Here is a 25,477-nt window from a genome sequence, read left to right as displayed (position 1 = left end):
CACCACAACTGTGTCGTCTGCAAACTTGATGATGGAGTTGTCGCTGGACTTAGCCACACAGTCATGGGTGTACAGGGAGTAGAGGAGGGGGCTAAGGACGCAGCCCTGGGGGGACCCTGTGCTCACGCATTTCAGAGCTTCCATACTTAAGGAAAATAGACTAAAGCACAGCCGTGAATGTTTCATTTACTAAAGATTAAACAAATGTATTGGATTAGCTATATGACAGGTTGATGCTTAATTCACGCAACAGCGCAATCTGATGGTGGGCCCCAACGGCCCTGAATGACGAAATGTCACTGGTCCTCACAAAGGTAGACTACAGACATTCGTAGGAGGTGTAATGTCATAGGAGGATGAGGATGCTGATGATGGGTTTTTTTACTGACTGTGCTTTTGTTTTACTTTTTATTTATCGATCAATTGTTTTCTTCATGGAATGTAGTGTCTTTGAGTCCCGAGAAAAGTGTGATATAAAGTAAATGCATGATTATTATTATAATTTTACTCCTCACATAGGTAGACACCTACAGTACCTATGGCCTACAGTACCGGGGCGGCAGGTGGTCTAGAGGTTAGCGACGCCGGCTACCTGATGCAGTGCCTTATATTTAATACAATACAATTATAACAACCTCAATCAGGAGGTTGCTGGTTCGATCCCCACCTTAGGAGGGAGCCGGATGTGAGCTGGTAACTGGAAGGTCATATCTAAGGCTCCTACCACTGCCGTTGTGCCTTTGAGCAAGGCACTTAACCCCTAACTGCTCCAGCAGCGCGAATATGGCTGCCCTGTGTCCAGAGCCCAGAGCTCTGTTCTCCCTTGGGGGTGTGGTGTGTGCAGTGTGTGTGTGTGTGTGTGTGTGTGTGTGTGTGTGTTGTCTCGGGAGGGGTGTGCATGTGTCAAATTCCTACAATTGATGTGAATTGATTGCATGGCCAAATGAAGAGTCTTCTTCTTCTGCTATGTGATGTCATCATGGGGCATATTATTTAATGTGCTGTCCCTCTTCAGTATCGAGATCATAATTAGTGGGCTTGCTTCAGCAAGTGAAACTATTGTTATTGCACATACTTATTATTATTCCAATTCTTCTGATTTTTCGGTACACAACTCCTCCTACAGCTTTTAAACCATTCACACCATTCCAACATAACGTGCAGAGAACCCTAATTTAAGTTGCTTACATTTATATATATATATTTAAAATATTCAGCTTTTTCTAACTCAAAAACTCCAATCTTTTAACATGGTGAAATACGTGACTGTTGTTGCTAGGCTACTTGATGCAGTGCCTTATATTTAATACAATACAATTATAACAAGAACAAAGAAACATTGTGTTCTGTGTACCCTATATCAGTGTAGTAACACTGTAGCAACATTGTATTCATATGTTGACAAATTAATATGACTATGACAAAGTAATTCGGTAATTACATGGCATATGGGGGTTGAGCATGTGGGTTATTACAGAAGCAGAATGAAGGTACAATCCCTATTCCATTTGTGTAATAACACACACCGCTCCACCCCATTACTACAATTACAAAGCTATTACTAATGTACTATGTCACAGCATGTTAATACAGTGTTGTTACTAGAGTTAATACAGCATTACTACACAGGTATAGGAGCAACATAATGTATGACCAAAACATTAGCATTGTAGTGGTTATCATACTCACAAAAGTCTCTCCATTTGACATAGCACAGCAGAGAGCAGCTGTACACCAGCATCTCCTGGACTATTCCAGAGCTGAAACCAGAGAAGCACAGCCTTCTTCTCCAACAGTTCAACCTTCCAACCTGCATAAAGGGGGGGGGGGGAAACATCTTTCTTTAGTTCTGAAAACAACTAAACACTAGGGGCCAGTTTCCCAGACACAGAATAAGACTCTCCATTGAAGATGCTTTTTAGTCAAGACTGAACATCTTGTTAGATACATAGTGGTTAAGTTATAACAGACTATATGGAGTTGAGTGGTTTGTGTTATTGCAGAAGTGGAATAAGGAATGGTCCCTAATTCACATGTTGAATTAGGGACTTAAACCCCTCTCCCCTAACCCCTAGGGTCGTTTTATGTGTAGAACAAATTTTTTTTTTTTTTTTAAATGGTCTCACATTTTATAAATTGATCTTGGGTGTTTTGACAATATTCTTATGAATATAAAGAATACAATGCTGTCTGCTGAAAGACGCTTTACTAGAGATTTTCATCAGATCTGTTTTGAACATTGCATTTATCCAATCATGACGACTATTTGGATACTAGCAGCACAGTTGGGTGATATGAATTGGTCAGGAGCGTAGAACTTGTCTTCGTGAACATAACAACTTTGCTCTATCAGGGGGAGATGGCTGCTGTAGTCAGCTATGGACACATGTCTCTCCAAAGTCATTGTGCTTCAGGCATTTCATTGTGACGCATCAACCCGTTACACATCCAGCCTAGTTCACCTTTTAAAGCTTTGATAGTAATGACATAATTCATGTTTACATTTCTTCAATTTTGACGCATTATTGTTATTCATAACGCATCAATAGCCAATTGGTTACATGGCAATGCGATGAACAAAAAGTGTCAAAAAATCCATTGATAAAAGATTTCATTAACACATTTCTTCTATAGCAGACACATGATATTTCTGTGCACGTGACCATGGTCATTTTTCATAATGACAATAGATATTTAAACACCTGATTGTTTGTCTCTCATGCCATAGGGAACTAGGATACAGACCGCTTTTGAAATGGCACTCAGATCTTAGGCTGTAGGTACTACCATGTCTTCCCAAATGGTCTAGCTGTTAGGAATCCTGGTTTTTACACAGGCGGCTCCCATTATGGGAACTGATTCTTCTTCACTATGAACTTAGGCTAACTCTTTTCATTTATTTTTTTCCTTTTATGTGTAGAACAAATATATGATGTGTGACCATTTAAAAAAAATATATAAATTGATCTTGGGTGTTTTGACAATATTCTTATGAACGCACACTTTTTCAAAGTAAGAGAATTCATTAGATCTGTTTTGAACATTGCATTTATCCATTCATAATGACTATTTGGATACTAGCAGCACAGTTGGATTATATGAATTGGAACGCAGAACTTGTCTTTTTAAACGTAACAACTTTGCTTTATCAGGGGGAAATGGCTGCTCTAGTCAGCTATGGACACGTCTCTCCAAAGTCATTATGCTTCAGGCATAATGACTTTGTGACACATAAACCCTTTACACATCCTGCCTAGACTTCACCTTTCAAAGCTTAGATAGTAATATAATAGATAGTAACATAATTCATGTTGATATTTCTTCAATTTTGACGTATTATCGTTATTCATGATGGCAAACATCATAGCGCTGTTTGCCATCATGAATATTGTGTGTGTGTGTGTTCATTAATTAATTCTTGGATTTCTATAGCACCTTTCCACCTTCCATACTGTTGGTACTGTAGCTCACCACACATCAGCTGTCAGGAGGTGAGGAGAGAATCATGCCATCATGCCTGTTAGTGTGTGTGTGTGTGTGAGAGAGAGAGCGGTTCAACTACAATACTTACAAAGTATTGTAGTTGAGTTGGTAAGTTGACAGAAAATGAATTTTATTAGTATTTTGTACTGAAATAGCTTTTGTCATTATATAATAAAGACTTGATGATTGTATGTTGTTTGGATACACATTTTATGACATCTTGCAAAAACTGTACATTTAGGCATTACCCTCACATTTGTAAAATGTGTTAAAATAAATATAATTTCACAATAATATAAATTCACAATTGCAGCGCTCCATAACATACAACATAATAATATACATAAAACTAATAACTAAATCACAAACATGATCCAGCTGTCTAAAAAATCCAGCTGATCCAGCTGTCTTTTTTTTAAATATTTTTTTTTTAAACAAAATAGTTTTTTTGATGGCCCTGTCCCAAACCAATCCCAAAGCCCTTGTATGCTACACCGGTAACAAGTATAATTTCAGCCTCTTCTATGTTAACAATCACCTGACAATATATACAACTGACTGTAAGGCCCTAGCACCAGAGTACTATTGACCTGCTAGGAAGCCTTCAGGAGACTCACACAAGGAGGCTCCTGTAGATTCTTCCTCTACAACATCAACATCAGAAGGATACGCCCATTCCTCACCAGAGAAGCGGCACAACTCTTGGTCCAGACACTTGTGATCTCTCGCCTTAACCACTGCAACGCACTCTTAGCCGGGCTCCCCGCCTCCGCCATCAAGCCTCTGCAACTCATCCAGAATGCTGTCGCTCGTCTGGTGTTCAATCTCCCCAAATTCTTCTATGTCACCCCCCTCCACACCCTTCACTGGCTACCGTTAGCAGCTTGCATCAGATTCAAGACCCTGGTGCTCACCTACCGGGTGGCAAAGGGAACAGCCCCTCCCTACTTGCAAGCAATGGTCAGCCCCCAAACCCCTGCTCGATCACTCCGCTCTTCCACCTCGGCTGGCCACCATGGCACCACCGCCTCTACGTGGATGCAGCAGTCACGCTACTCAGTCACGGCTTTTCACTGTCCTGGCGCCCCGCTGGTGGAATGAGCTTCTCACTGCTGTCATGACTGCAGAGTCACTACCAATCTTCCGCCGTAGATTGAAGACCCATCTCTTCAGGCTACATCTTAACTGTCCTTCCTAAAGACCTCTTCATCCCCACTACCCCCCTGTACAAGTTTCTCTACTGTAAATAAATTAATAAAAAAATAAAAAAAAGAATGTAAAAAAAATAAAATAATTATTCCTTCTTCTAGCATTGTGACTGCCAATAGCCCCTAGTCCTAGCATAGATTACTTTTTCTTATGATGACTGATGGATAGATGATTCACTTACTTAGACAAATGTATTTGTTGTAAGTCGCTTTGGATAAAGGCGTCTGCTGAATGCCATAATTGTAAATGTAATGTAAATGTAGGTTTCTACACAGTCCTCTGAGAAGAGTTCCTAGACTGTATTAACATATAGGAAGTGGATGGAGGATCATGACAATGCTACGAACAGGCTAAACCTAAACCAAGATGAGTAACACTTCAATTACAGAGGTATAATATCAGTTACACAATGGACAGAGGAAATATAGAACAAAATACACGGTAACACTTTCCAAAAGGGGTACATGACTTAACATGAACTAATGTAGTAGTTCACATTAGCAAATGATGAACAGATACATAAACAACGTATTTACAAATTGTATATGGCCTTAACTAAAAGTTAACAATTCATTAACAAATGGTTCATAACAATGTTTAATGTAACATGAAATCTTCCCAGGTACACTTTATAGTCCTGCTCAAAATGCATTAGGCTTCCTGTTTAAATACCAGTTGAAGGTTTTCAGATGTTCAGTTATCATTTAAAATTAAATCTCTCCAGCCTACAGAGTGGATCCTTCAGGACATCAGAGAGCGTCTTCACATCTGACTCTGCTAGACCATTCCAAGTCAGGTCCAGCTCTCTCAGGTGGGAGAGGTTTGACCTCAGAGCTGAGGCCAGAGAAGCACAACCTTTCTTTCTGACACAGCAACATTCCAATCTGCACAGGAAGAAACACCTGTCATTCTAACAAATCTGGACTGAGCACATGACAGGTTCTGGTTATTAAAGCCTTTAACATTATTGATATGGTTTGCTAGAGCAGTAAGTGTATGTTGGATATAGAGATTTGTGATGAATTCCAAATCCACCCCTAACCCCTACCGTACCTTTAAACCCTACCCCACCCCTAACCCTCTGACTTTAATCAAGATGACCTCACCTCAATTTCTTTAGTTTGCAGTGTGGACTCCTCAGTCCAGCAGAGAGCAGCATCACACCTGAGTTCTGCAGTTTATTATTGCTAAGGTCCAGCTCTGTCAGACTAGAGGAGTTGGAGCTGAGTGCTGAGGCCAGAGACTCACAGCATCTCTTAGTCAGGTTACAATCTTCCAACCTGGGACCAGACATGTTTACATGGTAAGACCTCAAATTAAGATGAAACTAGCAATGGTAGCACTCAAGAAATATTGGTTGTAACAGTACAATGTTTCGGTAACAGTTGCCCCCATAAAATGAATTGCTATAGTAACAACATTGTATAAAGTACAAACAAATTGTTACATAGTAGTTAAGTTATTACATAATATACAGAGTTGAGTGGTTTGTGTCCACTTGTGTAATAACACAAACCACTCAATGACTCCATTCCTAAACAATTACAAAGCAATTAACAATGTACAATGTAACAGTACGATGTTGTTAACAGAATAATAACAGCATTACTACACAGGTGTTGGGGCAACATAATGTAAAGTGTGACAAAAACATTAGCATTGTAGTGGTTATTATACTCACACAAGTCTCTGCATTTGACATAGTGGATCCTCCAGCACAGAAGAGAACAGCTTTGCACCAGAGTCTCCTAGAATATTCCCGCTCAGATCCAGCTCTCTCAGGTGGGAGGGGTTTGACTGCAGAGCTAAAGCCAGAGAAGCACAGTCTTTCTCTTCAAAACGGCAACCATCCAGCCTGCATAAAGAGGGAGAAAACCATCTTTCTTTTAGTTCTGTAGATAACTAAACACTAGGACACAGATGAAGACTCTCTGTTGAAGATAATTTTTTTGTCTAGACCTAGACTTAATCTAGGAAGGGGAAAAATACAGCCCCAGTGTAGTAACACTAATTGCTGTTGTAACAACATTGTATGAAGTACAAACATGTTGTTACAGTAGATAGTTGTTAAGTTATAAAATACTTTATGGAGTTGAGTGGTTTGTGTTATTACACAAGTGGCATAAGGAGCGGTCTCTATTTCTCATGTGTAATAACACAAACCCACCCCTAACCCCTACCTCACCCCTACTTATCCCCCAATCCCCACTGTGACAGAACAATGTTTCAGTAACAGTTGCCCCAGTAAAAACAAATTGCTGTAATAACAACATTGAATGAAGAACAAACATGTTGTTACATAGTAGTTAAGTCATTACATACTATATGGAGTTGAGTGGTCTGTGTCCACTTGTGTAATAACAGAAACCACTCAATGACTCCATTACTAAACAATTACAAAGCAATTATCAATGTAACAGTACAATATTGTTAACAGAATTATAACAGCATTGTGACCAACACATTAAATGTACATTTATGGCATTTAGCAGACGCCTTTATCCAAAGCGACTTACAACAAATACATTTGTTTAAGTAAGTAAATCATCTATCCAACAGACATCATAAGACAAAGTAATCAATGCTCATACCAGGGGCCATTGGCAGTCGTAATGCCAGAAGCCTTAATATTATATATTTGGACTTGCTGAAGCCAGCCTATCTAATAATAATAATAATAATAATAATAATAAGTATGTCATAAGTATGTTGAAGAACAATAGTTGGACTTGCTGAAGCAAGCCCACCTAATAATAAGTATGTCAAAGAACAATAGTTGAACTTGCTGTTGGGTAATTACATGGTATATGGGGTTGAGTGTGTGGGTTATTACAGAGGCAGAATAAAGGTACAATCCCTATTCTACTTGTGTATTAATACACAGCTCAACCTGATTAATATACACTAACGTACAATGTCACAGTGTGTTAATACAGTGTTGTTACTAGAGTTAATACAGTGTTACTACTAGGTATAGGGTTAACAAAATGTAAAGTGTGACCAAGACATTAGCATTATAGTGGTTATCATACTCACACAAGTCTCTCCATTTGACATAGTGGATCCTCCAGCACAGCAGAGAGCAGCTGTCCACCAGAGTCTCCTGGACTATTCCAGGTCAGATCCAACTCTCTCAGATGGGAGGGATTTGACTTCAGAGCTGAAACCAGAGCGGCACAGCCTTTCTCTCCAACTTTGCAACCTTCCAGCCTGCATAAAGAGGGAGAAAAACATATTTCTTTTAGTTCTGAAGACAACAGGGGCCGGTTTCCCAGACACAGATTAAGACTCTCCATTGAAGACACTTTTTAGCCCAGGTGGCGGTGTCTAGTTCCCTCATCTAGTAAACACAACAAAACTAATTAACATGTAATATCCCACAATTTTACATCAAGAACAAATATACATTGTGTTATGTGCACCCTATACCAGTGTAGCAACATTGTATTAACATGTTGATACATAGTAACTTGAAAAGGAAGTTCCAGAAGAAACTCTGTGGGCTTGTCTTATTTTGGTAGTGTAAAAGGTTTGAAGATGTTTCGATAGATAGATTTGCTGGGTAACTGAAAGAAAGTGAGAGTCTCATTATGGTAGCGGATAAAGTTTGAGATTGGTTGGTTTGGTTTGATGGCTGGATGGATGGATAAAATAGATATATAGGATGGTTAATGAATCAGGGTTGACTAATATTTTCTGGGTAGTTGAGAGAAAGTCAGATTGGTTGGTTGGGTTGGTTAACTGAATGGATGAATTTATAGATGAACGAGAGGATGAGAGAGGGGAGGTATCGAAAGATCAAAACAATTAAGAGGTTAGTCAGTATGGGTTATACTGAGTGAATCAGTAGTGACTGCTGAAAGGATGATGGCTAGGTAGTTGAAAGGTTAGATAGATATAAGTTTGGAAAGATAGAAGGTCAGATAGATAGAAGGTTGGAAAGATAGCATGTTAGAAGGTGATAGATAGATAAATAGATAGATAGATAGATAGAGTTGTTTCAGTGGGGTAGAACTGGTAGCCAAGAGACTGCATTGTTGTGTAATCATTCTAATAATGTGTTCTGCAGGTCTCCTGTTGTTTTTATTAAAGAGTTCTGAAAGTTCCATAGCAGTTGCAGTAACAATACTGGCCTGAATCAACATTCCACCATGTTGTAATTCCAAAAAGCTTAAACCTTTCAACACGGCCCCCTAGTGGTTGAGACGTGGGCGTCGAAGATTCTTGTATATACTACTTTTCGTTCTATTTTAAATTGAAACAGACAAAATTACACAAATTTCCCATCTCAGTGGCAGGTTTTGCATTTAATCTCACTAACACAGCCAATGAGATATTAACAGCTGGCAGCTAGGGCCATACATCAACAGGCTGTCAATTAGTGTTGACTTTCACGGGTCCTCCGGTATCCGACAATAAATAGGCAACATTTTTGACTTTCAGCTCAGCTCATCATCTTAAAAAATTGTGGTCTCATATAGGAATAAGATGTTGTTCCATATTCAACAGTATAATCGTTTATTTATATGCTCACTTGACAAATATAAACAGATCACTTACGGTTTGAAAAAAATGCATAAGTTTTCTGATAACTCTAAGAAAGAAAGAAAATACATGACAGAAAAAGCAAACTACTACTCAAATAATGAAGTACTGACCATGTTTTCTTTATCACCCTGTTTTTAGCGTGACTCAACTTGACAATGCATTGCTATGTCTCCTTGTTCGCAATGACCACCTACACGGACATAATGCTCACACACCCAACGAATCGCGTAAATGCCTTCTAGGTATCAGATTACATGTTTTTGGTGTACAACCTGTCCTGGCTATGTTGCAAAGGACAGTCTCAATGCTTCATGACTGACAGTAGGGGGTATTACAAACAAGCTTCTGCAAGCTACCCGTGTGGGTTTCTCTTGCGCTCCTTTGCCTTGGTATCAGGTTTCAGGTTTTGCGCGTTGCTGTGGATGGTTGAGGGGATCTTTCTCCCGCGGCTGATTTACTATTGGATTACTTGTTACTTAACCATGGCCAGCGGGGGCAAAACACGTGTGACCATGGCAGAAGTTTTGGATGAACTGAACAAAAGTGCCGAAGGTGATTAAGGATGTTCATCGACTCTGTAGGTAAAGCGGAGTTCCAGGATGGATTGGACCCGCTTCTTCACATGTAAATTAATTGAACATTAATTTAATTTATTACAGATTATGTTTCGCCAGGCAGTATTGCTAAAACGATCAATTTATTAAGATTACTCAGACGTAAAGTTATGCAAGGTAGGTAGGTAGATAGGTAAAGGTGTCCTCTTAAAATCAAGCATTCAACCATGTTTGTAAGAGGTGTCGTTTTTGAAATATTCACATTGATATAAGAACAGTCAAACCCAGGCGAAAATGGCCCCTAGGTATCAGTTTGAGTTGAATAGGTATCAGTCCACCTAATAATAAGTATGTTGAAGAACAATGGTGGGACTTGCTGAAGCAAGCCCACCTAATAATAAGTATTTTGAAGAAAAATAGTTGGACTTGCTGAAGCCAGCCTATCTAATAATAATAATAATAATAATATGTATGTCATAAGTATGTTGAAGAACAATAGTTGGACTTTATTAGCCCACCTAATAATAAGTATGTCAAAGAACAATAGTTGAACTTGCTGTTGGGTAATTACATGGTATATGGGGTTGAGTGTGTGGGTTATTACAGAGGCAGAATAAAGGTACAACCCCTATTCTACTTGTGTATTAATACACAGCTCAACCTGATTAATATACACTAACGTACAATGTCACAGTGTGTTAATATAGTGTTGTTACTAGAGTTAATACAGTGTTACTACTAGGTATAGGGTTAACAAAATGTAAAGTGTGACCAAGACATTAGCATTATAGTGGTTATCATACTCACACAAGTCTCTCCATTTGACATAGTGGATCTTCCAGCACAGCAGAGAGCAGCTGTACACCAGAGTCTCCTGGACTATTACCAGTCAGATCCAGCTCTCTCAGATGGGAGGGGTTTGACTTCAGAGCTGAAGCCAGAGCAGCACAGCCTTCCTCTCCAACAGTGCAACCATCCAGCCTGCATAAAGAGGGAGAAAAACATATATTTATTTAGTTCTGTAGACAACTAAACACTAGAGACCGGGTTCCTAGACAAAGATTAAGACTCTCCATTGAAAATGTTTTTTTTAGTCTAGACCTATACTTAATCTGGGTAGGGGCTAATTCACATGTGTAATAACACAAACCCACCTCTAACCTCACCCCTTACCCCTACCTCACCCCTAACCCATCCCTACCTCATCCCTAAATCTACCTCACCCCTAAATCCTACCTAACCCCTACCCCATCCCTAACCCCTACCTCACCCCTAACTTTAATCAAGATGACCTCACCTCAGTTTCTCCAGTTTGCAGTGTGGACTCCTCAGTCCAGCAGAGAGCAGCTTCACACCTGAGTCCTGCAGTTCATTCCAGCTGAGGTCCAGCTCTTTCAGACTAGAGGAGTTGGAGCTGAGAACTGAGGCCAGAGACTCACAGCATGTCTTCGTCAGCTTACACTGTTTCAACCTGGGACAAGACAACGGCTTCCCTTATACCTGTGTACTGTTATAACTCTGCACTGTACTGTAATTACAATGTCAGTCATGTTGTTAAATAATAAGCTAGCTATTACACTGTAAATTAAGTGGTTAGTGTTATAAAACAAGTGGAATAAGGGACAGTATATGTTAGCATCACACATTTTCATTTTTGTCTACAGACCACTTATTTATGGTATATATTTCCCTCTGTCACCTAACTCCCCCCACCCTCAAAACACACGCACACACACACACACACACACACACACACACACACAGAGGACAGATAAAAAACAGCAATTGTTTCCTTAGGAAATAAACAGAGATGGTATTGTCCTTCAACATTCACAGTGCACATGAAAAGATTAGTGACATAGTATTCACAGGACTGGTTTCTATCAAATACTCACTTGGCTGTTCTGGAGGCTTTAACCACTGGCAGCAGCCTCAGAAGAGCCTCCTCTGATCTGAAATATTTCCTCAGGTCAAACACATCCATCTCCTCTTCTGAAGTCAGCAACACAAATGCCAGAGCTGACCACAGTGCAGGTGAGGCTTCTGAGAGACTTCCTGAGCTCAGGTAGCCTTGGATCTTCTCCACTAGAGAATGGTCATTTAGTTCATTCAGACAGTAGAACAGATTAATGCTCTTCTCTGGAGAGAGGTTTGTCATCCCAATCTTCTTTTGAATATACCTCACTGTTTCCTGATTGGTCTGTGAGTTGCTTCCTATTCTTATCAGAAGGCATTCCTGTAGAAGATCCTGATTGGACTCCAGTGAGAGGCCCAGCAGGAAGCGGAGGAACAGGTCCAGGTGTCCATTCTTACTCTCTAAGGCCTTGTTCACTGCACTCTGGTGTAAAGAGACTATAGACATTTGCCTAAACACTGTCCAAATGCTGTTGGCAAGTAGATTTGTGTTGCTGTTTTTGAAGGTGATAAACACATAAAGAGAAGCAAGAAATTCCTGAACACTCAGATGGACAAAGCAGAAGACCTCTCTCTTGTTTAGACCACGCTCCTTTCTAAAGATCTGAGTACATGCTCCCCAATTCACTGATGCCTCTGTGACATCAATACCACAGTCTCTCAGGTCTTCCTCATAGAAGATCAGATTGCCTTCTTCCAGCTGGTTGAAGGCCAGTTCCCCCAGTTTCATAATCATCTCCACATCGGTACTCCTCTGCAAATATTTCTCACATTTTAACCTGGTCTGACAGATCAGGAAGTGTGTGTACATTGCAGTCAGAGTCTTGGGCAGCTCTCCACTCTGACCTATAGTCATCAGGTTTTCAAGGACTGTAGCTGCGATCCAACAGAACACTGGTATGTGGCACATGATGTAAAGGCTCCGTGATGACTTGATGTGTGTGATGATTCTGCTGGCCAGGTACTCATCACTGATTCTCTTCCTGAAGTACTCTTCCTTCTGTGGGTCGTTGAACCCTCGTACCTCTGTCACCTGGTCAACACACTCAAAAGGGATCTGATTGGCTGCTGCAGGTCGGGAGGTTATCCAGAGATGAGCAGAGGGAAGCAGATTCCCCTTGATGAGGTTTGTCAGCAGCACGTCCACTGAGGTTGACTCTGTCACATCACGACAGAATTCGTTGTTCTGGAAGTCTAGAGGAAGTCGACACTCATCCAGACCATCAAAGATGAACAGTACTTTGTCCTCCTCATAGTTGGAGATTTCTGATTGTTTCATTTCCTTGAAAAAACGATGAAGCAGTTCAATCAAACTGAGTTGTTTATCCTTCATTGCATTCAGCTCCCGAAAGGGAATTGGAAATATGAACAGGAAATCCTGATTGGCTTTTCCTTCTGCCCAGTCCAGAATGAACTTCCACACAGAGACTGTTTTTCCAATACCAGCAACTCCCTTTGTCAGCACAGTTTTGATTGGTTTGTCTTGTTCATGTAATGGCTTGAAGATCTTGTTGCATTCGATTGGTCTCTCTTGTGTTGCTGGTTTTCTGGATATTTTTTCAATCTGTCTGACCTCATGTTCATTATGGACTTCTCCTTTTCTACCCACTGTGATGTAGAGTTTTGTGAAGATCTTGTTCAAAAGTATAAAATAGCCATGCTCAGCTTCTCCTTGATGTAACCATTTATATTGTTACATCCTCTGAAAAATTATACCAAAATATATAAAGTTATCTTGGGGTTTCAAGATTTAGTAGAATAATATTGTTAGCCTTTCAGTTTGGCAAGACATTATGAAGTGGTCACATTGTTTACCTTTGTCTTTGAAATTGAGATCATCAGCCTGACCTGAGAAAGAGAGAGATAGAGAGATGAAGGTGTGGGAGAGAGAAAGAGGGGGGGGTAGAGAATAAAGATATTCAGGAAGTGAATAAAGACAAACGTTTCAGCCTTGATTCAGCTAAAACTATTGGATCACTTAATCCTAACATGCATGTGTTTATCCCAAAGCAAATAATCTAACATGGTTTAGCTTTGTCTTTAGAATTGAGAACCAAACAGAATTGACTGTCATGTGGTTGGGTGGTGTGATGTTCATTTTAAAACATCACAGGCTATATTTCACTGAAGGAGAACAGTATGATACATGTGTAGTGGCCTGTATATAACAGTCACATACATGTTTTTTTCTGCACCTCAAGATGGAGGAACGTACCTAGGTGTTTGACTAGAAAAGGTTCATGTTTCCATAGACTTCTGTAAAAGGCAGATTTAACCGCTGGCCCTCCTGAGTGTAGGGCTTTGTGCAGCAGTCTCATCTTGTCCTGCGTGGTACTGGCAGCAGAGATACTAGAGTACAACTCGTCATGGATCATGTTCACCTGGTGTAGGTCATCTGCTATGGGCATCACCATGGAAACCCTCTGGATGAGCTTAGCCCTATGTCTGTCCACAAACTGGACACCTGGGATTCAAGTTAGAGGAGAGAAAGTTAGAGTTATCAAACTGGACACCTGGGATTCAGGTTAGAAGAGACAGAGGTAGGGTTATCCAGCTAGACACCTGGGATTCAGGTTAGAGGAGAGAGAGGCAGAGTTATCAAGCCAATCGTAATCTGTTAGTTGACAGGACTAGGCGTTTAACTGTTGCAGATGGTAAATGTGTCATTGTATAGTACTCATACCGGATCAGAGGTGGAAAGTAAGAAACTACTCTTGTGACTGGAATTGAGTAGACTTTTTAAAATATTTCTTACTGTTTTAAGTAGCTTTGAACGTCAGTACAGTACTCTTTGCACCTCTGTACGGTATGTTACCTGCTAGCTTTAAGGTGTTTGTTCTAATCATGCCTCATCGTCATTGTACGGTGTGATACTTGCTAAGTTTAAAGTATCTGTGCACTGAAAACCTTAGTTTAATAAGCTCATATTCTGACACACCATACTTTAAACATGTTGATGACTCGCCCCTCTGTTGTAGTTATTGTATGCTTTTTAGCATAAATATGCCCATGTAAAAATAGCAGGTTCACATAAAATGTAGTCAACTCTGTTCTAAAAGCAGAGTTTTTTTCTGATTGGAATCTGATTGGTTTAGGGCAGAACAAATCCAATTGGTTTCTAAAATGTCAATGGGCAGAATTTACTCATGGCGCAGGTTTAAAATGACAATCATATAAATAAAACTTTAAGTTACAAGCTCTATACGTTTTTAATTAATTGTTAAATGTGACAATATTTCTAAGATACAACTGCTCTCCTACCTTGAAGCAAAGAGTAAAATGTAGCAAGCTAGCAGCTACATGCTAAGCTAATCATTGCACACTAGCTAGTTAAGCATTCAGCAACTTCTTAGCTACTCATGTTGAATTAAGAAATAGAGCTAGATAGCTAGTTTATTGTATTGTAATATTAAGTTAAATAAACTATATGAAAACAAAACAAGAATATACAATTATGCTGCCCCTGTGGCAGAAAAGGTAGAATGCTAAGATAAACAGAGCTGGTTGGCTAGCAGATAGCTATCTCTTACTAATGTTGAGTTATAGAATAGAGCTAGCTAGCTAGCTACGTTGTAAATATACCAGTAAGTCGACTCCCACTGACTTTATTAAAACATTGAATAAGCTATAATAAGCTTAAACAATAGAATGGACTGTTATGCTTCCCCAGGTGCAAAAACATGAAACGCTAAGCTAAATGCAGCTTAGCTAAGAAGAAAGCTACCTCCTTGAATTATAAAATAAAAAGCAAGATAGGTCTCAAATATGCCAATAAGTCAGCTCCCACATACTTTATCAAAACATTTTGGTCGTAGAACAGAGTTAGCTAGCTACAGTATTAAATATATCAGCTTCCACTAATTTTATCAAACTTGAATAAGCTATGTAAACTAAACAATTGGAATGGGCTATTATGCTGCCCTTGAGGCAACAACAAAACATGCTAGGCTAAACTGAACTAGCTGGCTAAGCAGATAGCTACCTCTTACTAATATTGACTCGTAAAATAGAGCTCTAAAATATTCCAGTAAATGAGAAAATGGTAAAAGTAAGCAAAATAATTGGTAACATTAAACTTAATAAACTAGAAATTGGAATGCACTGTTTAAATGCTTCTCCAGGGGCAAGAATGTTAGTTTGGTGCAAGATCACCCTATGGCAATAAATATTTTTTTTTTCTTTTCTTGAAAACGCCCTTAGGGTACCAAGTGATCTTGACCGAAACTAACATTACTGTCCTTGGGGAAGCATTTAAACATTTCATTGTGTTGGGAAATAATTTTTATAAATACAGTTTATTTTTGCTATAAGAAAAATACATTACTGCAGTGTGCTAAATTTACTAATGTGGTGTCCTGTTGATAAATGGATCAAGCATTAGTCCCGTGGTACATTGGATTAATACATGGAGAGGTCAAGCCAGGCCATCAAGAAGGATGTTGCAACACATGTTTACACAAAAAGCTGTAGTGGAAAAGTACCAGATTAGGGAGGGACAAACCAGAGCAGGTGTGATCTCTCTAGCAGGGCGCTGTCTCAGCTGATGGGACGAATCGTGTCCAAGGGGCTGGGACCAGCCCGTGCACCAACAAGGGAGAGCCAAGTCTAAACCACGGCTTCTCCCCAACCAAACAGCCAATTACATCATTTGTGTTACTGTAAAAGCTTTATGACTATTAGAATCTATCCATTTTTGGAGGGATGGTTACAGATTAACAGCTTGCTGACTGCGATTTTCCTTGCCAAAAGTGGTCCTTGTACAAGCCTGAAAATGTTGACATATAAATAAAATAGCTAAAAGTAATAAATTGTTTGTCTTCTCCTTCAATAAACGAACACGCTCTGACAATAGGCCGTTTTGTTCCAATTTTACCAAGTTTATATAGCTTATTCAACAAAATGTTTTGATAGTCAGTGGAAGCTGGCATACTTACTGGTAGCTAGCTCTATTCTATAACTCAACATTCATCAGAATGCTACCTGCTAGCCCGCTAGCTCTGTTTAGCTTAGCATTTTATTTTAGTTCATATAGCTTATTCAACTTAACATTTTAATAAAGCAAATGTTATCTGACTTACTTGTATATTTGAAACCTAGCTAGCTAGCTAGTTCTATTTCTTAATACAATATGAATAGCTGAGAGGTTGCTAAATGCTTAGCTAGCTAACTTGCTATGATTAGATCAGCATGTCTGACAATTACTGTAATTACTGTTAGACAATAAAGATTTAAAATTATACTTTTATTTACAAAATTCTCAAACCTCCGCCATGTTTTCAAAAGTTGTGCATCTGTTAAACTCCGCCCACTGACTTTTAGAAACCAATCAGATATGTTCTGTCCTAAACCAATCAGATTCTTTCTGCCGTTAGGACACATTTTACTACATTTTATGTCAACCTGCGTAAAAATATAGCATCAAACTTTCATCTGAAACAAATGGTTTAGGTAACGTAGCTTGCTATTTAGCATGATACATTTAGATGTAGGGTTACTTGCTAGGTATTTTAAATTAGCTAGCTAGCTAACATCAACAACTTTAGCTATCGTACAAGGCCACGCCCCTGATACCTGGCATTAGTGGCCAGAAGAAAAATAGGTGCACACAAAAGCTGCGATTTAAAATACTAAAAAAGATATATCATTCATATTTACATATTATATGGATACATTTTTGTGGGCACTGCACAGATACTTGAATGCACTTATTCTAGAATTCATCATAATGTTAATTTCATCATAATATGTCAAACATGGTATCATGGATACTATTCTTGGAATATTTTTATTGTTTATTGAGTTAATATGTCACATTACCATCGTCCTCTTCTAGATTCCTGGCTGCAGACTCAGCCATGCTTGAATGGAGTGAAGCAACTTAACCTGCAGGGAGAGAAAGAAGGGCTAGAAAGAGAGAGAGAGAGAAAAAAAAAAAAGAGTGTGGCCAGACATGCCCAGTCTTACATCATCTTCTGTGATTTCTTTGACCGCATCATCGAAGCTTACCAAGACTACAAGATGAGCAAACTACAGGATAGCAACTTAAATCACATCAACTTAAAGGTAGAGTAGACAGAGATAGAGGCTGGTTAAAGGTAGAGTGGACAGAGATAGAGGCTGGTTAAAGGTAGAGTGGACAGAGATAGAGGCTGGTTAATACTATCGCCTCCACAGGCGCCCACGGACAGCATGTGACACTTTGAAATAAAATAATTCTGCTCGTATGAAACCAATGGCCCCCTCCTTCCCTGACTTTTCCTAAATGTCTGTTTTTAACATGTTGCGTTGTTACAATTTCAAAATCACGCGTACAAAAACATCTGGAATCATTTTCAAGCCAACCATACATTTTACTGATAGCCAACGCCCCCAAGTTACGTCGTGAGGCGCGATTAGCTATGTTTTCACCCTAGATTTACCCTCATAATAGTGAATCGAAACTGACTTTACAGTTGGATTACCTATTTCAACCATAACGGCTATCAGCAACATTTACAGAAAGACAATAGCAGTTATTTGCATGACGCGCGAATGAATAGAAGCGAGCACGCAACCAGCCTCCGAAGACGAGACACGTATCTTTCATCACACCTGTATGTCGAAATACAGACTTGTTGCACACAAAGCACAACATAGTTTTCCTCTTAGTCTATTTAGACGTTGTTTTCAATGAGCACGGGCAAATACCGAATGTGGGCTGTCCATCGAAACCTACACTTATAATACGGCTTTCCATACCTGGGGAAAGATGCATCTTGGCCAGCGTGAGTGTCTGAGAATATGGTGGTGAAAATCATGGACTTCTAATCTCCACATTCATTTCCCTGGCAAACAAGTTGATTGCAAAAATGGAACCATGAAAACGAGACAGGAGCTTTCCGCCTTTGCAGCGCGGGTGATGAGAGTGAAGTGACCCTCACTCTTGGTGTGTGTCTGTGTGTGTGTGTGTGTGTGTGTGTGTGTGTGTGTGTGTGTGTGTGACCCAAACACTGAAATATCATACAGTATGTAATATAATTGTCACAATGTGCAGTACAAATGAAATGAGAGGTTGTACAGTCATGAGAAAAAGTTAGGACACCCCCCAAAATATTAAGTTATTCTCTTAAAAATATGGACATATCAATATGTTATCTTCTTTCTAACAATGTCTATAGATAAAGGGGATGTAATTGAACAAAAAACTATGAAAATGTAACTTTGTAATCATTTATTTAACGAAAAATTAACAATAATGCCAATTCCTACTGAGGAAAAAGTTAGGACACCCTATGCCCTAATAGCTAGTATTGCCCCCCTTGGCTGAAATAACCTCAATTAGACGTTTCTTATAACTGTCTACAGGTCTCTGACATCAATTGGGAGAAAGTTTTTCCCACTCCTCCTTGCAGAATTCTTTCAGCTGTGTGATGTTCGAGGGGTGTCTTGCATGCACAGCCAGTTTTAAATCAATCCACAGCATCTCAATAAGATTAAGATCCGGGCTTTGACTTGACCATTCCAGAACTCTCAATTTATTTTTCTTGAGCCATTCCTTGGTAGATTTACTGGAATGTTTTGGGTCATTGTCATGTTGCATGGTCCACATCTGCTTCAGCTTCAACTTTCGAACAGATGGTCTCACATTTTCCTCAAGCACCCTCTGATACAATACAAAATTCATAGTGGATTCTATGATGGTGAGCTGACCAGGCCCTGCTGCAGAAAAGCAGCCCCAAACCATGACATTTCCACCCCCATGCTTCACAGTTGGTATGAGGTTCTTGTTCTCAAATGCTGTCTTGGTTTTGTGCCAAACATGTCTACTCTTACTGTGCCCAAATAGTTCAACTTTGGATTCATCTGTCCAAAGCACATTGTTCCAGAAGTTCTGGTCTTTCTCTAGGTGTTCTCTGGCAAACTTTAGTCTTGCCCTGATGTTTTTTTTTGACAGCAGGGGTTTCCTCCTTGCACACCTCCCATGTAATGCAAACTTGTTCAGTCTCTTTCTTATGGTGGATGCATGTACTTTGACATCAATTGTGGCAAGAGATACCTGTAGGTCTCGTGATGACATTCTGGGATTGTTGGAGACTTCTTTAAGCATCTTTCGGTCAGCTCTTAGGCTGAACTTGCTTGGGCGGCCTGACCTGGCCATGTTGGTGGTGGTTTTAAATGTTCTCCACTTGTAAATTATTTTCCGGACAGTGGAATGGCCAATTTCGAATAGTTTGGAGATCTTTTTATATCCCTTCCCAGACTCATATGCATCTACAATTTTTCTTCTGAAGGCCTCAGAGAGCTCTTTTGATCTCGCCATGGTGATGCAACTCACTTCAACAATCAAGAGCAAACCAAACTAAATATCTGAGGCTTAAATAGGACAGGCTCCTCTAAAATCCTCTGTAACGATGTTCTAATCATTTGCACCTGATGTGGTGCTCTTTATTATAATTTTAGGCATTTTAAGTGGAACTAAATGTGGGGGTGTCCTAACTTTTTCCTCACAAGAAGATTGCATTTCTATTAATTACATTTTACCAATCATTTTTTAAATAATTTGTTTCAGTTGTATTTGTTTAGTTATATTACCTCAATTTTTCAATGTTGTTCAAATGAATATCAAATGTCCATATGTTTGAATATGTTGAAGAAGACAAAGGTCTTCATAGGGTGTCCTAATTTTTTCTCATGACTGTATGTGTGTTTAGTGTAACAAAAAGTCCTGCTGAATTTAGGCTTCCAAGTTTAACTAGTTGTTTGGGGTAAGATGTGAGTGTCACAGTTGTCAGTTAGGTACACACCTGTTAAGGAATGTGGTCATGCAAGTTATGAAAGGGGGAACTGTTTTAGTTGGAGGTTATATTTACAGACATTTGATGACTCATCAGAAAATGAGTATCTCTTCAAATGTAAAATAAATAGATTCATAAATGTGTGGGCTTTTGGCTGTATATCTAACCCTAAGCCTAGCCTTCAGCTAATTGGAATCAATTAAATTATTTCAAGTACATATCATGCGCAGTTCAATTTTACAGTAAAAACTATCATAACGTAGTAATAGTAAAACAGGAGTGATAATAAGAAGAGGAATACTTGATCAGAGAACAATACAAGTAATTAAACACAATATACATCACATACATTTCAAGTAGGGTAGGCCTACTCAGCTCTGTACCCAGATCTAGAACACTGGCTTGTTGACTGTAGGTATTTACCCCTGTATCTTTCTCTATACAGCCATTTCACGACTTCTATCACTCATGACTTCTATCACTCACTTCCTTTAACAGATTGCTTTTACCATCATCAAAATATGAGCCAAAAATTCAAACTGTAACTGTGGTAACCTTAAACTCAACTACATTGTTCTGCTTTCTGTTATTTCACATAGAGTGCGCCCTTGTCGCTTCATAGGTTTAGTTCTGAGGTTCTTACCATTGTCAGTGCTTCATATGTTTAGTTCCTTGCTCTCTTGTCCAAATGGATTGTGGGCAGGAAATGATGGTGATGGTATCCTTGTCAGAGGCAGGTACACAATGGTATTTGAATGTGTGGAATGTTGTATTTGAATGCATGCTAAACAGTGAAAGAACAAGGAAGCAATTCTACAGAAAACACTCCTTGGTAACACATTATCGCTTTGCAATATTGTGTGTGTGTGTGTGTGTGTGTGTGTGTGTGTATGTGCGTGCGCCGGGGTGTGTGTGCCAGGGTGTGTGTGTTTGGGTGTATGCCAAGGTGCATGTGCATGCGTGCGTGTGTGTGTACAGACCTGTAGAGTAGAGCAGAGCAGAGCAGAATAGAATAGAATAGAATAGAATAGAATAGAATAGGGTAGAGTAGAGTAGAGTAGAGTAGAGTATGGTTGAATAGATTTTAGACATTTTGACACAAGTAGACATTCATGGCACCGAAAAGTGTTTGTTGCTTTGTTGACCAAACAAATACAAAAACCCAGGGTCACCTCCACTGGTCCATTAGCACCCTAAAAAATCCATTAAATTCACAGGCACTCATAATTCTGATTATTGAGCAATTACAAGATCCGGTGAGTGACTTGATCTGTGGGCTTTGTGCAGCCCTGCCCGCACCCGCATTTGTGTTAATGTAATCTTGTCCTATGATTTTTTTTTAAATGTGTGAAAATATAGATATTTCTATTACCTTAATTAATCCATGTGTGGTAATGCATACAGTAACTACACACTTCATGTAAAAGTTGGAGTATTGGAACACAGCCTATTCACACACAGCTTCTGGGTGACATGAGTAAAATGACAGAAAAAATATTTCTTGCATAGTGTGTTGTTTGTGAATAAACAATAATTCGATAAGAGATAAAACAGTAATCTATTAATAACAGAATGAGGACATAGACCTACTTTAAATGCATCCTTCATGTGACTGCTTCCCCTGGAAAAAAGAATAACACTCACTTCACATCTATTTTTAAACTCTTCTTTTTATATACCCCATCACTTTATTTAATTACAAACTGTGAAGAATTACTCACATGGAGCTTGGTATTACATTGAAATAAGCAACACATTATATTGGTGTGAGAGAGCAACAACTGTCTGCTGCAAAAGTTTACATAGTAAAGTATAGTATACTTGTCCAAAAGAATGAGAAAGATCATGACATATAACCAACCATCTGCTACAGGATGAGTGAGTGCAGTCCTTGCTGGCCTTCAAGGTCAACATGCTGTGTTGAAAGTTCTCTGGGTATGAAATAGAGGTCAACTGGTAATGTCACCTGAAAGTAATCACTGTACATCCTCCAACATACTGTAACATCAAAAATGGTGATGTGGACAAAATACTTTTTAGTTTTACAATCAAGGTAATGCTTTGCTTTCTGAGATCAGAGACCAGATTAGCTTAGGTACATCACTTTTTTTGGTTTCAAAACACAATACGCAGGTAGACGGGTAGCTGGGCAGGCAGACGGGTAGTCGGACAGGCAGATGGTCGGGAGGCAGGGAGGTCCAGTAGTTGGTCAGGGGGCTAGGTCCGTGGAAGGGTCAACGAGGGGAAAACCAGGGAGGACGAGGTATCTGGATGGGCACAAGGGAACGCAGTGAAACACAAACAAACACAAGAGGAAATCAAAGGCTCGAAACGTAATGCGGGTTACTGGGAAGGTTACCATGGACACAGTACGATCTGGCACTGGAGTGGAGTTCAGGCAGGGTTCTTATAGGGCGGTGATTGCAGATGGTTTGCAGGTGTGCTGAGGGGAGACAGGGAACAGGTGTGCTGTCGACTGGGAGCTGGACGCTCCAGCGATGATCGCTGGGGCCTCAAGGTGGCGCCAGAGGGATGGTTAGGAGGGGGAACCGTAACAGTTATTCTGCATACTTAATAGTTATTATTTTCCCCACTTGCTCCTACTCCCACACCTTTTAAGGTCCAAGATCCTTTTTAGGATTCTTTACATGCACTATTATGCAGATTAAGTTGCTTGAAAAAAACATTTATCTACCTATTACACTTTAAAAATGATAGTCACTTAAAAGTGCTCAAATTAAAATAGAGTCAATAGGCAATCTTTAGAACCCTACTGCTCTTACACCGTTACAGCTATACCATATACCATACCAGCTCAAAATAAAAATCCCTGAAAAAAGCTTTTTGATACTTTTTAAACTACAGTATAATCTAAATTAGCATGAATTAAAATGGGTTCCAATTGCCACCATGACAATAAAAACACTACTGCTCTTTAATCTTTTAAGATAGACACCCAGTCCAACTTTAAAATGTGCAAACTGACATACAGTATCTCAAAAGCGGTAACGGAGGACTTTGTCAAATTGATCTTATAGCTCGAAATGGAGCTGAACTTATCAAATATGTCGAAGACCCTCGGGAGAGATTGGGATACATTGTCTAAAAATAATAAAATATTGTCAGCATATAACGAGACATAATGATCGGTAGATAAAAAAGATTCTTCAATGTTCAACACAGCCGTCAACATCCACTTTGTGTGTAACTAATTACCCTGGGTATTTATTGAAATAGATGGCTACGCCTACAGATCTATTGGAGACATGACTGAACAGTATCTTATTTCCCCACTGGTTCCACCAGAAGGTGGCATTGGAGACATATGAATGAGTTTCCTGTAATATAGTGAACATTTTGTTTCACATTGTCCTTGAGACCCCTTGTGTTCAATGAAACAAAAGAAAAACCTGTTTTCAAAGAGAACATACAACTAGAATCTGCTGGCTAAGGTCTCAGCAGTAGAGATAAGAACAAGAAAAGTAGGTTTGTTTTCCTTTAGTGGGAGGTTAACTCAGACATTCCCCCCCACAATAGTTCTGACTATCCTTAATAGTCGTCACATATAGGCTATACCTTTCAAGTGTTGTCTTTTGCAGAGATGCGTCGTCTATTTATGAATCCAAACGGGCGTGAAAGTATGGTTTCTCCGCTGCATTCCTCGCCTGTTGAATGTCTGGCCAGAGAGCCTCCCTTGCCAGTTTGTCATCTTTTATAAGTCCTCAGTGAATTGGATCCCCGCTTCTTTGCAGATTTGTGATTCCTTTGTCATCTTCCATATCATGATGACCTGACATGTTCTCTACTCCTCCGCCCTGCCCAAGCGATGAACCGTGTCCACAATGTCAAGATTGACTTATTTTGTAACGGTCTTGTTCTCTCAATCTTTCTTTGACTTTGTTGTTAACACCAATCCATTTCCCCATTCACTGCCAAAAAAACTGTTTCAGTACAGGCTAGCAAATTGGTCTACGCCTCAGGTTTTTTTGTTATTGTGTAAATATTAAGGACAGGGTGCACCTGCAAAAGAGCCAAAGTCTCAGTGTGTTTCCCCTGTATAAATAAAGGTTAAAAAAAAAAATATATATATATATCCTGGCCCAGACGAACTAGATCCACATTTCCTGAAGCTGGCAGCAGACATCATTACTGTGCCTATAATGCACATATTCAAGCACATTAAGTATAAAATCAAATCCCTAAACTCTGGAAAGCTGCATTTGTTTTACCTTCAATAAGTCAGGTGATCCTTCAAACCTAAATAACTTCTAGCCAATATCAAAACTCTCTGATCTGACAAAAGCCATAGCTTCACTAGTCAATAGGCAGCTGAAAGATTACTTCCAGAAAAACAACTTAATGAATAGTATGCAGTCAGGTTTCAGGTCTAATCACAGTACGGTCACTGCTACCTGAAAGGTTGTAAATGACATTCGGTGCACCTTGGATAAGAAGCAGCATTGTGTTTCACAATAAACATTGGTATCCTCTGATCTACAAGGCCATTCTGGGAAAATTGCCAAAATCTGAAAATAAATACCAGCTTCGCTCTCAGTCTCACTTACTTTTAACAGTTCCAAAAATCTGAACGGATCATGGCAAAAAGTGTTTTAATTACTCTGCTCCATGGGCTTGGAATTCGGTCCACACTAGTTTGAAACTCCAGGATCTTGTTTCCTTGAATTTAAAAGGTTGGTTGGTGTATATGTTACTGAGGAATGCCATTGTCAATAATCTCTTGTGGTGGTACATAGGATTGATTTTATTTATGACTATTGTATGTTTGTTTGTGAAGTGCATTGTGTGTGTGTCTATATTGCTAATGTTTTTATGGTGTGTCTATGTCTAATTTGTTTTTAGTGTGTTGTGATTATAACCGGTTTGTCATGTAAGTGTGTCTGCGTCTAATTTGTTTTGTGAAGGATGTGTGTCATCGGGTCAAGTTCACTGCAGATGACCCGTGTACAGTCAATATGTACATTTCGTTGTGAGGAC

General features: G+C 39.4%; 2 protein-coding genes and 1 long non-coding RNA gene across 6 annotated transcripts; all 3 read right to left on the bottom strand.

Annotated features, from left to right (window-relative positions):
• Window positions 1-3,622: 3,622 nt before the first annotated feature.
• Window positions 3,623-13,193, bottom strand: LOC310810878 (NACHT, LRR and PYD domains-containing protein 3-like). Its single transcript, XM_083678761.1, has 7 exons — window positions 11,690-13,193; window positions 11,092-11,265; window positions 10,602-10,775; window positions 7,729-7,902; window positions 6,374-6,547; window positions 5,799-5,972; window positions 3,623-5,576 (listed from the first exon to the last, which is right to left on the bottom strand). Exons 1-7 carry the CDS (start codon window positions 13,039-13,041, stop codon window positions 5,393-5,395), a joined length of 2,406 nt encoding a protein of 801 aa, XP_083534887.1. The 5' UTR covers window positions 13,042-13,193; the 3' UTR covers window positions 3,623-5,392.
• A 66-nt stretch (window positions 13,194-13,259) lies between these two features.
• Window positions 13,260-21,322, bottom strand: LOC310810879 (apoptosis-associated speck-like protein containing a CARD). 3 transcript variants are annotated; one of them, XM_083678764.1, is made up of 5 exons: window positions 21,126-21,322; window positions 17,526-17,591; window positions 13,924-14,172; window positions 13,524-13,556; window positions 13,260-13,410 (listed from the first exon to the last, which is right to left on the bottom strand). In XM_083678764.1, the coding sequence occupies exons 2-5, from the start codon at window positions 17,563-17,565 to the stop codon at window positions 13,394-13,396; spliced, it is 339 nt and encodes a 112-aa protein (XP_083534890.1). In that variant the 5' UTR covers window positions 17,566-17,591; window positions 21,126-21,322; the 3' UTR covers window positions 13,260-13,393. The 3 variants fall into 3 exon arrangements, with proteins under 3 accessions (XP_083534890.1, XP_083534888.1, XP_083534889.1); XM_083678762.1 differs by having other exon boundaries at window positions 17,526-17,612; window positions 21,126-21,320; XM_083678763.1 differs by lacking the exon at window positions 21,126-21,322 and having other exon boundaries at window positions 17,526-18,726.
• A 39-nt stretch (window positions 21,323-21,361) lies between these two features.
• On the bottom strand, window positions 21,362-24,400 carry LOC310810981. Of its 2 annotated transcripts, XR_014554451.1 has the most exons (5): window positions 24,059-24,400; window positions 22,842-22,994; window positions 22,344-22,749; window positions 22,073-22,103; window positions 21,362-21,462 (listed from the first exon to the last, which is right to left on the bottom strand). It is a non-coding gene; the product is annotated as an uncharacterized lncRNA (long non-coding RNA). The 2 variants fall into 2 exon arrangements; XR_014554452.1 differs by lacking the exons at window positions 21,362-21,462; window positions 22,073-22,103 and having other exon boundaries at window positions 22,146-22,749.
• Window positions 24,401-25,477: the final 1,077 nt, after the last annotated feature.

The sequence above is a fragment of the Argentina silus genome, assembly GCF_951799395.1.
Source record: "Argentina silus genome assembly, chromosome: 10".
In the NCBI taxonomy this organism is placed as follows: Eukaryota; Metazoa; Chordata; class Actinopteri; order Argentiniformes; family Argentinidae; genus Argentina; species Argentina silus.
The sequence above is the reverse complement of the archived record's forward strand: the minus strand, read 5'-3'. Positions and strand labels throughout refer to the sequence as shown.

Coding starts and splice junctions, on each gene's coding strand:
- LOC310810878 (XM_083678761.1), bottom strand. CDS start 13,041: ATGAAGGATAAACAACTCAGTTTGATTGAACTGCTTCATCGTTTTTTC. Junction 6,548..7,728: donor TGTCAAATGGAGAGACTTGT/GTGAGTATGATA, acceptor CTCTTTATGCAG/GCTGGATGGTTGCCGTTTTG. Junction 5,577..5,798: donor TGCAAACTAAAGAAATTGAG/GTGAGGTCATCT, acceptor CTTCCTGTGCAG/ATTGGAATGTTGCTGTGTCA.
- LOC310810879 (XM_083678764.1), bottom strand. CDS start 17,565: ATGGCTGAGTCTGCAGCCAGGAATCTAGAAGAGGACGATG. Junction 14,173..17,525: donor GAATCTAGAAGAGGACGATG/GTAATGTGACAT, acceptor CTTGAATCCCAG/GTGTCCAGTTTGTGGACAGA. Junction 13,557..13,923: donor TTTTCTAGTCAAACACCTAG/GTACGTTCCTCC, acceptor TCTCTTTCTCAG/GTCAGGCTGATGATCTCAAT.